Here is a 14,765-nt window from a genome sequence, read left to right as displayed (position 1 = left end):
AAAAAATAAACTAATGAGTGAATATATTAATTAAATTTCTAATTTTCTTTTGTTTGCAATCAAACTACAAAAAGAAACTTGAAAACTCTTACCTATGAGAGGCGATGATATGTTTTGAAAAATTGATTGAATAATACAAGGAAAGTGGAGAGAAGACAAACAATCTCAAATCTTCTATATATTAATAGAGAATCACTCTTCAAAAAATACCGATGTGTCATCGCCAGAGAGCTCGAAGCACATTTTATCAAATAAACCAATAAACCTATTAATTAATCATAATTACAACTATACTATTACAAACATAAATAAAAATTTATTAAATAAATTAAACTATTTGTAGTCATTTAATTTGAAACTTTATTATACTTCTTTAAAAAACAAAAAAAATAATTTCTTTTAAAAATTTAATAATTATTCATGTTTTATTAAAATAAATTTCACACAAATTTTTTCACAGCGTTAAAATTATTATTTGCTTTCAAATATTTCATTGGTGAAACATATTTTTATATTAAATAATCGTAAATTTGAATAAAACAAAGAAAGAATCATTTATTATTTTACACAAACAAATATCAAATCTTAAATAATAAATTTATTTGAACTGATTTATCCGTACTATGTGCGGGGTGCTATCTAGTTTATGTTATTTCACAAAAACAAAATACAAATGGCCTTTTAATAAGCTCAATTATGGTCCATTATCATAATGAATACGGGAGTATTGCAAATGAATTAGTTAACTTAGCATTAGGATTTAGCAATTGTTGTTTCAACAACGAAATGATATATTTTGTCATTATCCAATATTTAACAAAAAGGAAACAACATTATTAGCGAAAATCAAAACAGCCATTAAATTAAAAAAAAAAAAAAAAAATCTCAAATTCCATTTAACCTAATCCGAGCCATACCTAGCTACAAGAGTCCCACCGCCCCTAGGCTATATATAAAAACATGCATAAACAGACGACGACATTGCAACAAGGAGAAGATAAACCCTAAGATCACAACTCGTATTATAATGGATTTATTTGCTGACAGAGTATCCCTCAACCATGAAATCAACCACAATCCTAAACCCGAAGACGCGGGAAGAATCAAAGTCGAAGCGAGTATCCTAATGTCTGAAGAACCTATAAGAGATTGCCGGACAGTACTTTCTTTCTCCTTGCCTGTCAAAGATATCCATGATAGCTACTCAAGGTATAGATGGGTACAACTGAAGGTACCTTACCTTGTGGACACGAGTTTGACGATAGTTGCATCCTCGAGTGGTTTGCCACCAATCATGTTTGTCCATTGTGCCGTTTCGAACTACCATGTGAAATTTAGATGAACACTTGGATATATTAAAACAATCCCCGAGTTTAATATAAAGTTGATTTTTCCATATTTTGTAATGTTTTTGGAGTGCCTTTATCTCTTCTTTCTTATTATTTCTAGATTTTTTTTTTGTATTCGATGATGTGAGTTTCAAAGCCAATCTTCATATGCTAAACTAACCAACCAGCAAGTAGCAAATAAGCTAAACTCATTGGCACAAGTAATTGAAGTCTCACTCAACCAACATGGTACTCTGCCTCGGAATTAAAGATTAGCCTGTTTCTCCACTCATGTCTTTTTGGCATAGCTCCACTTTTAGTTTGTTCTACTTGCATATATTTGCTCCATGTTGGGCATATTCAGAAACCCTTTTAGTTTCGTGTAATACAATTAAGTGAACTATATAATATAAAAAACTTGCATAACATCCTACTATCTACAACGTTGTAGTTTGTAAACTAAAGATGATCTTTTGTGTATTACTAGAACTACCCCCAGGACTAAGATGTTGATTGGTTCTCCCGCTATCTCCCGCAAACGCTGTGTTTGTGGGTGATAGTGCTTGCTAGCAATTGGTACCAATCACATAAATCGCTCCCAATCGCTTCTAATCGCTTGAAACCACTGAATTCCAAAAGCTGTTTCCCACAAGCATTTGGATTTTTTTTATTTTTTATTTTATAAACTAAAAACAAATCAATGATACTAAAATATTTGTTTATATATCTTCTGTCTAACCATTTTATCCATTAAAGATGGGAGAAAATGAAGTACGGATACGATTGAGTAGATTAAAAAAAATAAACAATATAATTATACAAGAAAATAATATTCCAATTAACAATAACCCGGAAAACTTGATGTAAATTTAATGACACATCGCGCATAAGTTAAAAAAATCTAAATAAATATAACATTTCATCAGAAATTTAAGAAATAAGATTATTTATCAAAAATATCAAAACAAATCACCAATGACTCTTCTCAACTCTCGCTTCAATATGAAATTTATTTGTTTTCTGAATAATTAATTTTAGTATTTTATAATGAATTTTAATTATAAATCAAGTTTAATAAAATTTTTGGTGTTTTTAAAATATTTATATAATTATATATTAAATTTACTATGTTTTAACAGCTATTGCACCCACTGGTCAACCAGTCGTAAAACTCCCACAAACGCTTCTATTTTAAAACGCTAAATCAGTCATTCAAAATGCTTAATAACGCTTGAAACCGCAACCGTAATCTCCCGCAATCTCCCGCAACCGCAATGGTTGAACCAGTCAGGCCCTAAAACGTTGTGTTTAGTCATAGTGTAAAATGTCGTCGTACAAACTCAGTTGTTCATCGAATCGAAAAATCGAAGTTGATGATGGAGGCACCGGAGTGTCCGGTGTGTCTACAGTCTTACGACGGCGAGTCCTCGGTTCCGCGCGTGCTCGCCTGCGGACACACTGCGTGCGAAGAATGCTTAACGAATCTTCCCAAGAAGTTTCCGGACACAATCCGATGTCCAGCGTGCACTGTTCTCGTCAAGTTACCTCCTCAAGGACCATCAGCTCTCCCCAAAAACATCGATCTTCTCAGACTATTCCCTTCTGTTTCCAAGATTAACCTTGAACCTAGACGCAATTGTAAAAATCCCGTTGAATTCGTCGTTCGTTCATGGTCCGACGACTTTTACGCCACGTGGAAGGATCGGATCTTAGTCCACGACGCCGTCTCCTTGGAAAATGGTGAGAGTGAAGTTACTGATCTTGCTTCATCTTCGTCTTTATGTGGAACTCTGAAGGATGATGAGTCGAAGGTGAGTCTTTTGCGGGTTGCTTCGTTCGAGGATGATGATTGTGACTCTTTCCTTAAGTATAGTTATGTCCAGAGGATGATGAGTTGTCTGTGGGGGATGAGAGAGGAGGAGAGAGATGAGCTTGATGCGATCGTATCTGTTAAACAGAGAGGTGTTTCTAAAGTTTTTGGCTTGTGGGGTGATTTGAAGAATGGGGTTTTGTATTTAGTGGGTGAGAAACTTACTGGAATTTCTTGGGATATTCTCACTGAAGATGTTGATGATACTTCACGTTTAGCAATGTTTGGTATGCAAATATGTGAGGCATTTCTCAATCTGCATATGGAAGGGGTGATCTCAGGCTGTTTAAGCGTTTCTTGTGTGAAGTTTGACGAGTTTGAGAATGCTTATGTTGATTTGATTGAGTTGATTGAAACTGGTAGGAATGTGTATCAGATTATCCCTGAAGAAACTAGCTCTGTGAGAAAACCAGTTGGTGTTTCGAAAATGGGTTTGATTTTGGTTGGATTACTACAGAAGGGGATTTTTATGAGCTCAGAGGTGTTGTTTGAATTGTTGAAAGAACAGAATATGTTGATTAAAAATGCCAGCTCAAAGTATTTGGTTTCGTATAGCTCTGATGTTTGGCCTGTTTGTTTTCTTCTCCTCAAGCTTCTTCTTGGAAAACGGTTTACCGAGGAGCTGATTAAAAGTGTACATTGTGTGGATGCAAAAGGATGTGAAGAAGGTATCGAGGATCTCTTGGTGCTTTACACTGGTATCACGGAGAAACTATGTTTGGAATCTGAACTCCAAGGGAAGTTTAAATTTATGGTTGAAGTTAATGTTGCTGTCTTGATCCTCTGGCTCGTCCAGTTTTGTCTGATCTATGGAAATGCAACAGGGACCTAGTCATGAATCCTAGGTTCAATTCTGTGAGTGGATTGCATAAGAAGATTTCTGGGAAAGGGAAAGAGTTCTGTTTGCCTCTAAGTGAATTATGTCACCTGGTAGAAGTGGAATCCAAAGAACTGGAAGATGCGTCGCCTGGAACGAAAACTGGCGGTGAAGCAGAGGAGGGTAAGGTTGACATAGATTTTGTTGGGAGACTCTCAGAAGGAAAGGTTAAATCTAAAGACATGCGGGGACACCAAGACTCTGTCACGGCTCTAGCGGTTGGAGGTATACATACGGTGTACTGTTTTCTAACCTTTTACCAATTTTATTATATGTTGAACAAATGATAACAATGTACTCAACCTTCTTTTTAACGACGCATCTTTATGTCCCTTTTCTCTGTATAGGTGGGTTTCTGTTCAGCTCCTCATATGATAAAACTATCCTTTTATGGTCTCTGAAGGTACAGATTCAATCATGATTCCACATATATAGTAGTTAGTGATAGATTCTTTACAGATTTTTGTTCATCTTCTTCTTAGCTCGGTAACAGCTCTCTGATTCCAGCTATATAGATCTTCATGTAAAACATTCTATATGCAGGACTTCTCCCATGTGCAGACATTTAAAGGTCATCAGGATAAAGTAATGGCTTTGATGCACATAGATGGAGTAGAACCAGTATGTGTCAGTGGCGACGGTGGAGGAGGTATCTTTGTTTGGAGCACTACTTTCCCTCTGGAAGATCAGCCGCTAAGAAAGTGGTATGAGCCAAAAGACTGGCGATATACTGGCATTCATTCATTGGCATACTCAGAATACGGGTATGTGTATAGTGGCAGTGGAGATAACACGATCAAAGCTTGGTCATTGCAAGTAAGTTAATTTTCCTATACACTTGTAAAGCTTGTCTTGATAAAAATTTTCATTATAATCTGAAGGTGATTGTTTTCCCAGGATGGAAGCCTGGTTTGTACTATGAGTGGTCATAAATCTGTAGTCTCAACGCTTGTTGTTCTAAATGGAGTACTATACAGCGGAAGTTGGGATGGAACCGTTCGATTGTGGAGTCTAAGTGACCACAGTTTGTTGACGGTGTTGGGGGAAGAGAGTCCAGGTATTGTGAGATCTATTCTGTCTCTAGCTGCAGACGATCAAACCCTAGTAGCAGCTTATCAAAACGGAGATATACAGGTTTTAAATTTGTCCTTAAAAAAACATTTAGCTTGACTTGCTTCATTTCAATCATATTTTCTCTCTGTCTCTAAACCTGGGCTCTTATGATTCTTTCATCAGATATGGAGGGACGATACTTTGATGAAGTCTACAAAATTACAGAGTGGTGCAATTCTCAGCATTGCCGTGAGTGGTAAATGGCTATTCACTGGAGGTTGGGACAAAACCATCAATGTACAGGTAATGACGAATAATCTACAGATCTAATCGAAAGCGTAAAAAGAAAATCTATAATTTCCTATTATCTGTTGCTGGATTTTACTTTTATAACATCTATTTCCGAACACTGGTTTTGTAGGAATTGTCAGGAGATGAGATATCAGTAGACTGTACTCACGTTGGATCAATCCCAGGTTTATCAGTAATCACATCTTTGTCATATTGGGAAGGCAAGCTCTTTGCAGGGTTTGCAGATAAAACCATTAAGGTGGTTATTAGTCCAAATTGTCTGTATTTTGTTTTGCATTCATGGTTTGTGACGAGAGAAGTTCTGTCTTCATTTTACAGGTATACTATTGTGGATGCTAACAAAAACTACAATTTCCTCGTGGAGTTTTCATTCTTCCATAAGTTAGTTTCCTCCATAGATGCTACTCTAAAAGATGTTGTGTATATCTAAAAAATAAATCAATCATGTGTATATGAATCCTTTCGTCCCATCTGTATATATGTGATTCACAAATTTGCATAAACGTTGAGATTAAATCAAGGGTCTCTTACATCAAATACAAGAAAAGATAAATTCTTAAGCTGAGTGACATATTGGAAGAGTCCAAAATATTCAGGGACTTAAAAGTGAAATATTTATTTATAAACAATATATCCTTTTATATAATAGGGCCAATCAATTTAGCGCCACCGTAAGGGAGGCAAAAAAAACAATTCGAGTGAGGCACAAAACGAGAATTGAGAGAGAGACACTAGAGCTTCCTTCATCCATGGAGGCTTGAACCAGAACAACGAGAAAGTTACACTATAACAAAAGTAATTTTCGTACAAATGGATTCTGTTTCGAATTTTGTGAACCCTAATACATGCCAGCCAGCTCCTTCCCTCTTGTCTCGATGTAATTATAAGTTTCCATGGACAAAACCCGTATTTGGTGTTTTGTTCCCTCGGTCCGTCACGCCGATTCAGAGGTGTCAACTTGTTCGAAGAAACTGCGTCGCCTCTGCTTCCCTATTGGTATGTTATGCGTCAACAATCTTAGTTTCGTAATGCGAGAACTTTGTCAGTACTTGGCGCACACCAACTGTTCGATCATTTGTCTCGTCTTTTTTTTTTTAATAGCTGTTTCTGGTATCTCTTTTCTCTCATGGGATTTCTTGTCAATGGGTCATTACTAAAAGACTCCTTGTGAATGTGTGCGCTTTGGGATTTGAAATTTCTTTCTCAGTGTTATGTTACTTCTCCTCATGTTATTGACTTGCTTTCGTATTTCAACTATTTTTTTAGGGGAATTTGGGTCGTATGAAGAGGAATATACAAGATTTTACGAGCATGAATTATTGGGTTGTGCGGGACTACTACCGTCTCGTGCAATCTGTCAATTCCCTTGAACCACTGATTCAAAGCCATTCCGATGAACAGGTTCCACTTAGCCTTGACTGCGTGAGAGGTTTCATTTGCTAGATATGATACTGTAATGTATTTTAACTTTTTCTTGTTTTCCTCCTTAGCTGAAAGCTAAAACTGCAGAGTTTCGAGAAAGATTAATGCGAGGGGAGTCCCTAGCAGATATGCAAGCTGGTTCGATCAAAATCTTACCTCTTAATATATATATTTTCTAACCGTAGTTTAGTTTCTCTTGAGAATGTACAGTTTTAATACAGCTATGCAATTACTTTCTCACTTTTGTGTGTGTGGTTTCCCTGTCTAGAGGCATTTGCCGTTGTCCGAGAAGCTGCAAAGAGAACAATTGGAATGCGTCATTTTGACGTGCAGGTCTGTCTATATCTATATTCTCAATTTTGTAATTCATGCTATTTATTGGGGTACATTTCTATCATCTTGAAGAGTAGTTGTTGGGTGTACTTATGTTTTAAGTTGATGCATCAGATAATTGGTGGAGGAGTGCTTCATGATGGATCTATTGCAGAGATGAAGACAGGTGAAGGGAAAACACTAGTCTCCACCTTAGCTGCATATCTTAATGCTTTAACTGGTGAGGGCGTTCATGGTATGTTATCTGCTCTCTCTGGCTTCTTTACGATTTGATAATTGCTGAAAAGTGAGCTGTATGGCCTGGCCTGGTTGCTTCAGTTTTACCACATATTGTTCGACAATGATATACCTATGAAGAATATATGATTTAACATCTAGCTAATACTGTTATCGATGATTTTCTATTGGTAGTGGTTACTGTGAATGATTACCTGGCCCAGCGTGATGCTGAATGGATGGGTCGTGTTCACCGCTTCTTAGGCCTCTCAGTTGGTCTCATTCAGGTAGGTTACACGGGTGCTATTTGAATCTTACCTTCTAGATTTTTAAGTAGAAAACTTATGGTATTTTCTTCTAAAACTGATTCCAAAATTAGAGAGGAATGAAAGCTAAAGAGAGAAAATTCAACTATAGCTGTGATATAACATACACCAATAACTCAGTAAGTATTTCATTCATATTTATCTTCTACTTGGATTAGATCTTTTTTTTTTGGTCATCTCTCATCTCTTTCTACCAACACTTTTTGCATACCTCAGGAGCTTGGATTTGATTATCTACGAGATAACCTTACTTCAAACCGTGATCAACTTGTGATGAGATGGTAGATCCCATAAATCTTTTTATTCCTTAGTTTGGTTCAATAGTGACAATTTGTGACGCACAGGCCAAAACCATTTCACTTTGCAATAGTTGATGAAGTAGACTCCGTACTGATTGATGAAGGCAGAAACCCTTTGCTGATAAGTGGTGAGGTAACGTAGTTCATTTTAGTAAGCTTAGAAATTTATTATTCTTCGGAGATTCCTACATTTGGCTTATAGTTTGGATACTGTTAAGAATGGTAGATGCAGCAGAGAAAGAAAAGCAATAACTTTGGGGCACAATTTCATCGATTGATGGGGTCCTTTCTGTTGTACTTATTTCACAGGCTAACGAAAATGCCGCACGATATCCAGTTGCTGCCAAAGTGGCTGAACTTCTCTTAAAGGATACTGTGAGTTTTGTCGTTTCCTTTTTCTGTTTTTTTTGTTGCGAGCATTTTTCTTTTCTTAATTAAGGAAGTGGATTTTCTAACTGATATTTGAAATCTTGTGTATAGCATTACAAAGCTGAACTGAAAGAAAACTCAGTGGAACTCACTGAAGAAGGTATATCTCTTGCTGAAATGGCTCTTGAGACGGTTGATTTATGGGACGAAAATGATCCATGGGCGAGGTATCTACTTGTTACTGTTACTGATATTCTTGATGCTTCTATATCGTTATGTAGAACTTCGGTAGTTGGCTTTTAGTAGTAAGACTTTTGAATGGTGACTATTTAGATTTAGTTTTCATAGTTTATATGTTTAACCAGTTATTGGTGAAGATATGGGCTAAAAATGCTGTACAGGTTGTTGCTGATAAATGGCTTATGGCTGAATAAAGAATAGTAGGGTATCATTTTCTTACATAGTAATCATGAATTTCTTATGAGACAGCATACTCCTGGACATTATTGTATCCGCGTATAATGTTTTACACAAATTTCCAATAAGAAACTGTTTCTGATCTGTTTTAATATCCTCAATCTTATCATGTTCTTACAGATAGTAGTCTTTATTCCTGTTTCGAAATAAGTGTTTTCTCATATTGGGTGCAACGCTTCTGTGCTGTTTTTTGGATCCCTGTTTATTGAAAATTTTGATTATTGCAGGTTTGTTATGAATGCTTTAAAAGCTAAAGAATTTTACAAGCGGGATGTCCAATATATTGTGAGAGATGGGAAAGCACTAATAATCAATGAGGTATAAGTAGATTTGACTTCAATTGTATTCAATTTTTCATTTCATAATTTGACGAGAGATAGCTAGTAATTGTTATGTAGTTTCATTTATATCTTATTTAAGAAAGTATGGGGATTTGAGTAAACAAAGGTTTTTAATTTTTTTCAGTTGACTGGAAGAGTTGAAGATAAAAGGAGATGGTCTGAAGGAGTTCACCAGGCTGTCGAGGCTAAAGAAGGTCTAGAGATTCAGGTTTGTCACCCAGATTCATAAGTTGTAATGTAAAACTATGCTTCAAACACTTTCATTCATGACGCTAACTCTTTTATCTTAGGCTGATTCGATTGTTGTGGCTCAAATCACCTATCAGTCACTTTTTAAACTCTATCCAAAGCTCTCCGGGATGACTGGGACAGCAAAAACAGAAGTATGTATATGGGGATTCACTTTGACCTACCTTCTCAATATTTTTCAAAACATATCATGTTCTTGACTACACAAGGCAGTTTAAAACACACCTGTTTCTTCACCTTCTTGCAGGAAAAAGAGTTTTTGAAAATGTTTCAAATACCTGTTATTGAAGTTCCTACAAATTTGTCAAATATTCGAATCGATCTACCAATACAAGCTTTCGCGGTAAGCATCCTTAAAACTCGCATTTCTGTTTGCATTTCTCGTCTCATTGCTAAAAGTTTAAACAAAGTGTGCCTTCTCGTCCAACCCTCTTGTATGATGCATGCTAGACTGCTCGGGGTAAATGGGAACATGTTCGTCGAGAAGTTGAAGACATGTTTGGGCAAGGTCGACCTGTTTTAGTAGGAACAACAAGGTAGCTCCATGTGACTAAAACCACTCAGAATCTTTTGCACACATAGACTTAGGCATATTTATCAGGAGTTCAGAATATATCGCAATCTCCTGATGTCATTTTAAAAAAATAACATACAGAAGAAAGATTCAGGCCCTCTTTTCTTGAAGATACTTAAAACAACTGACATGTAAATGTTGAATTCCTTTATCGAGTGTGGTTTATGTTGGCAGAACTAATAATGTACCAAGGAGGACTATATAAGAATATATATTTTTAAAATACATTAGTTTTCCATTATTAACAAGTTAGCGTCATCCTGCAGTGTAGAGAATTCTGAATATTTATCAGAACTGCTGAAAGAATGGGGTATTCCTCACAATGTCCTAAATGCCCGACCCAAGGTGAATCCGAAAATAGTCCCTCTACATAAGCTACATCGCTCAAATGATGCCAGCTAGTTCTGATATTGTGTTTGTTCCTTCTTTCAGTATGCTGCCAGGGAAGCTGATTTTATAGCCCAAGCAGGAAGAAAATATGCCATCACCATTTCTACAAATATGGCTGGTAGGGGTACTGACATTATTCTGGGAGGAAATCCGAAGGTATATTGGCTAACGCCTTTATCTTTTACCAGATGTTCGTCTAACCTGCAATTGATTGTCTTCTTAGAGCATCTAGCTGTGTATTATTATTATTAGTTTTTTTTATCTGTACATTGATTTTCTGCTCAAAGTTCAGCGGCTTTGTTTGTGGGTTTAATCAGATGCTTGCAAGGGAAATTATAGAAGATAGCATCCTCTCATATCTAACGAGTGAAACTTTGGCTGATGACATTGACGATAATGAGTTATCACAGAAGGTATTACGTGGGAAAGAATTCATATTATGATCTCATTACATAGGTATTCTTAAGAATAAAGGTCGAAAGATCATGAACCCTATTCTACTATCCCATTGTAGAATAACTGAAATCTCCTGTAAATCATCTCAGGTATTGTCAAAAATAAAAGTGGGACCATCATCATTAGCTTTGCTAGCTAGAGCTTCACTTATGGGTTTGCCTCTTAACTTCCAACACTTATTTTAGGAACTTGTGCGCATAGTCTCTGGATTATGTTTGATGCTTAGTTTCTTCATAATTGACTCAGCAAAATATGTTGGCAAAAGTGAAAGTAAAAGCTGGACAAGGAAAAAGGCAAAGTCCGTGATCACAGAATCTTTGGAGAAAAGCCAGACCATGGATCCTGTGAAACTGCAGAATCTTGTCAACGAGCAGTCAGAAATGTACCCATTAGGCCCTGCTATTGCTCTGGCGTATCTGTCCGTCTTAAAGGACTGTGAGGCCCATTGCCTGCATGAAGGGTCTGAAGTGAAGAGGCTTGGAGGCCTTCATGTGATTGGGACATCTTTGCATGAATCTCGGAGGATTGATAACCAGGTAAGCTACTAGTTTTGCTGATCTGCCTGGATGCTACTTGTTTGAAACAAATGTGTTAATCTTATTATTAGCGAGTACTAAAGCAACCCTTTCCCCAACCTTTCATTTTCAGTAAATTTATTTGACTTGCGAACCTTTAAAAAATATGTTTCCTGGGCGACTATCTAAAATGGTAGTATGATGAACAAAGAAGTACATAATAGTTTTTCTTTTTACGAGTGAAATGCGATAATTTGTTTTCCCGAATTATGAATACAATAGTATCATTTATTGTGAAGATGGTAGAGACCTTGCAGTCAACACGACATGTCATTTGTCATATTTGATGAATTCAAATGACTAAATGGATAATCTTTTCTGCTTCCATATTATCTTTTATAGCTTCGGGGCCGAGCTGGAAGGCAGGGAGATCCAGGATCCACGCGGTTTATGGTAAGGTAATCACATCGAATATTCTCCTCAACTGGAAAACTCTCTGTATTAGCTAACTTATACGTAAAAGACTTCACTGCTTTGATATTATAAACTTTGCATCAATCTGATTTTTTTGGGAATCATACCTGTATTTGCTATGCAACATGCTTCATATTACTGTTCATTTGCTTACAGCTTGCAAGATGAGATGTTTCAGAAGTTCAATTTTGATACTGAGTGGGCTGTGAGACTTATATCTAAGATTACAAACGATGAAGATTTACCAATTGAAGGTGACACTATAGTAAAACAGGTAAGTAGTTCATTGTTATATTTTCTTTCTGGTTCCTTCATTGGTTTTCCATACAAAAATCGTCTATTTCTGCTAATCTGGCTCTTCTCATTCGGCATTGTAGCTTCTGGCTCTCCAGATCAATGCAGAGAAATATTTCTTTGGTATAAGAAAAAGCCTGGTCGAGTTTGATGAAGTATTAGAGGTACCAGCTTTGCCAATTATTTTACTGGATTTGCATATTTGACCATATGGAAATATATATCTCTAGTACCATGATTATAAGCTTGAAAGACTACAGCTATTTTCTCTTTACTTTGTTGCACACATTTTTTCATCTTTTACTTCCAGTTATACTATTTGAACGGTTATCGGTTGACCAATTTAAGTTTGTATTATTTGTATTTCATACCATATGTATGGTAAATTTTGTATAGAAGTTTATAATTTTGGTGGGATACACCGCTATCTGAATCAACCATTTTCTTTTCTTCTACTTTAGGTTCAAAGGAAGCATGTCTATGATTTAAGGCAACTACTTTTGACGGGAGAAAACGAAAGTTGCTCCCAGCATCTATTCCAGTAAGCGTTACGCTTGCAGTTACCTTTGTTATGTCCATGTAAAAGAAATCCATGGTCATTTAAAAGTTTAGCATGTGTTTCATGTGCATAGTTTGAGATCTCGCTGAGTTAACTACATTATTGTTATTTCGCAGATATATGCAAGCTGTTGTAGATGAAATCGTCGTTGGAAATTGTAATCCACAGAAGGTAAATAATGTCCAGTAAAATCTGCCAAATAAGGGTCATCGAATGCATTTTTCTCTAGAAAAAAATTCTTGTTAATTTTTGCTGTAATGTTTATTTCTTGTGGTAGCATCCAAGATACTGGAGCTTGGCCAAGTTATTGAAAGAGTTTATAGCTATTACAGGGAACCTGCTGGATGGTAAGCTTTTTTCTTTGTTTTCCATCTATTGCAGAATAATATCTTGCTTCTTGAGAAAAAATACCTCTCTCTCTCTCATGAGATCTAACAATAAGCTCTATCAGAGTCATTTTCTGGAGTCACAGAAGTAACCATGTTACAGTCCCTTGAAAACCTGCATGAGACAAGTTCAATAGACATGGAAGACTTTAACCTTCCGCACTTGCCAAAACCTCCAAACGTTTTCAGGGGAATTCGCAGAAAGAATTCTTCACTACGACGTTGGCTCGATATCTGCTCCGATGATTTGACGGGGTGAGTACTTAAGTTAAGTCTTTGTATAGATTTGTGTGGACCTGTGTATTTTGAGAAAGACCTTGAGTCTAACTCTTTAACGATATCGTCTGTAGGAGTGGGAGGTACCGAACATCAATTAATCTTATCCGGAAGTTCCTCGGTGATTATCTGATTGCTTCATACTTGACTGTTGTTCAAGAATCTGGCTTTGATGATGGATACATAAAAGAAATTGAGGTACATGTATATTTTATGTCTCTGCGTGTATACACATGATTGACATTACAGTGTCTAATCGATTTTCTAATTTGAAATAGAGAGCAGTTCTTTTAAAGACGTTGGATTGCTATTGGAGAGACCATCTTGTGAACATGAATAAATTAAGCTCAGCGGTAAGGACAGTGATCCTTTATCTGTTTTTTTTTGGGTTAGTTTTTGCCGCTCTCCATCTGTCGGATTCTCATGTTAAACTTTAACAGGTGAATGTCAGAAGTTTTGCGCATAGAAACCCTCTCGAAGAATATAAGATTGATGGATGTCGGTTTTTCATCTCAATGCTAAGTGCAACCAGAAGGCTAACCATAGAATCAATCTTGCAGTACTGGTCATCGCCGATGGATTCCCAAGAACTATTCATATCATAAGACTCGATTGTTTCAAGCTGAGGTACCACACATTACATTCTCTACTAATAAACAATTAAATGCTAAAAAACTAGGCAATGTGCCCATTAATGCTCAAAGTTTGATTACATCATGCTTTTAAATTGAAAGTAAATGTGATGTGGACGTTTAAAACAATGATCAAACTATCTATCAGTGTCTTACAGTCCTCATGTTCCAGATGACACTGATGTCTTCACAACTTCATTTACATTTCGCTCTCTCCATATGCTAATGAGAACTCTCGCAGGTATCTAACCAGACGAAATTTCACATCACGGAGCAAAGTTTGGAAAGCCAATCTGAACACTGAACCTAAATGGTTATGGAGTGGCGTACCGGGTTTTGAGATACACACTCTCTCGTTTTCTTGATGTGGGGGAAATGAGTGTACAATATCACTGTTTATTGTCGATCATTATGATGTAAATTTGATTATCACAAAGAAGTATTTATTTGCAAAATCCAAAATCACAACATGATGCGTATAAAAGAAATTATAAGCTATTTAACATAAAAATTAAAGAAAGAATACTGGTGACTGATGATGACCTCTGCTGTTCTTTTTGAATACACATGGTTTTTACTAAAATTAGGGAAATTAAAATTTCTCTTAATTCATAATTTAAAGTGGCAAAGATGAATGAGGTCAATATCTAATATAGGTATTCACGGGAATTGAACGAATTAATTTTGGCTGACGTGGCAAGGGCGAAAAAAAGTGCGACTAGGGTTTTCTTGCGTTC

The 14,765-nt window shown here is 36.2% G+C and overlaps 1 protein-coding gene across 1 annotated transcript; it reads left to right on the top strand.

The window, feature by feature from the left end:
• Positions 1-2,651: 2,651 nt before the first annotated feature.
• Positions 2,652-14,483, top strand: LOC104776282 (protein translocase subunit SECA2, chloroplastic). Its single transcript, XM_087501200.1, is given in 38 exon segments — positions 2,652-3,959; positions 3,962-4,300; positions 4,423-4,478; positions 4,619-4,891; positions 4,973-5,209; positions 5,312-5,431; positions 5,550-5,678; positions 6,707-6,841; positions 6,931-7,000; positions 7,131-7,195; positions 7,310-7,430; positions 7,607-7,698; positions 7,791-7,856; positions 7,954-8,018; positions 8,082-8,169; positions 8,346-8,411; positions 8,517-8,632; positions 9,110-9,200; positions 9,348-9,431; positions 9,514-9,606; positions 9,720-9,815; positions 9,923-10,008; positions 10,313-10,391; positions 10,479-10,592; positions 10,754-10,849; positions 10,982-11,045; positions 11,139-11,428; positions 11,810-11,865; positions 12,038-12,155; positions 12,259-12,339; positions 12,637-12,716; positions 12,851-12,905; positions 13,012-13,081; positions 13,186-13,375; positions 13,471-13,594; positions 13,675-13,749; positions 13,837-14,023; positions 14,270-14,483. Coding segments are annotated over 37 exon segments (5,403 nt in total). The 5' UTR covers positions 2,652-2,701; the 3' UTR covers positions 14,002-14,023; positions 14,270-14,483.
• The last annotated feature ends 282 nt before the right edge of the window (positions 14,484-14,765 follow it).

This window comes from Camelina sativa, chromosome 3 (genome assembly GCF_030686135.1).
Source record: "Camelina sativa cultivar CO46 ecotype springtype chromosome 3, ASM3068613v1".
Lineage (NCBI taxonomy): Eukaryota > Viridiplantae > Streptophyta > Magnoliopsida > Brassicales > Brassicaceae > Camelina > Camelina sativa.
This window is presented reverse-complemented; position numbering and strand designations above follow the sequence as displayed.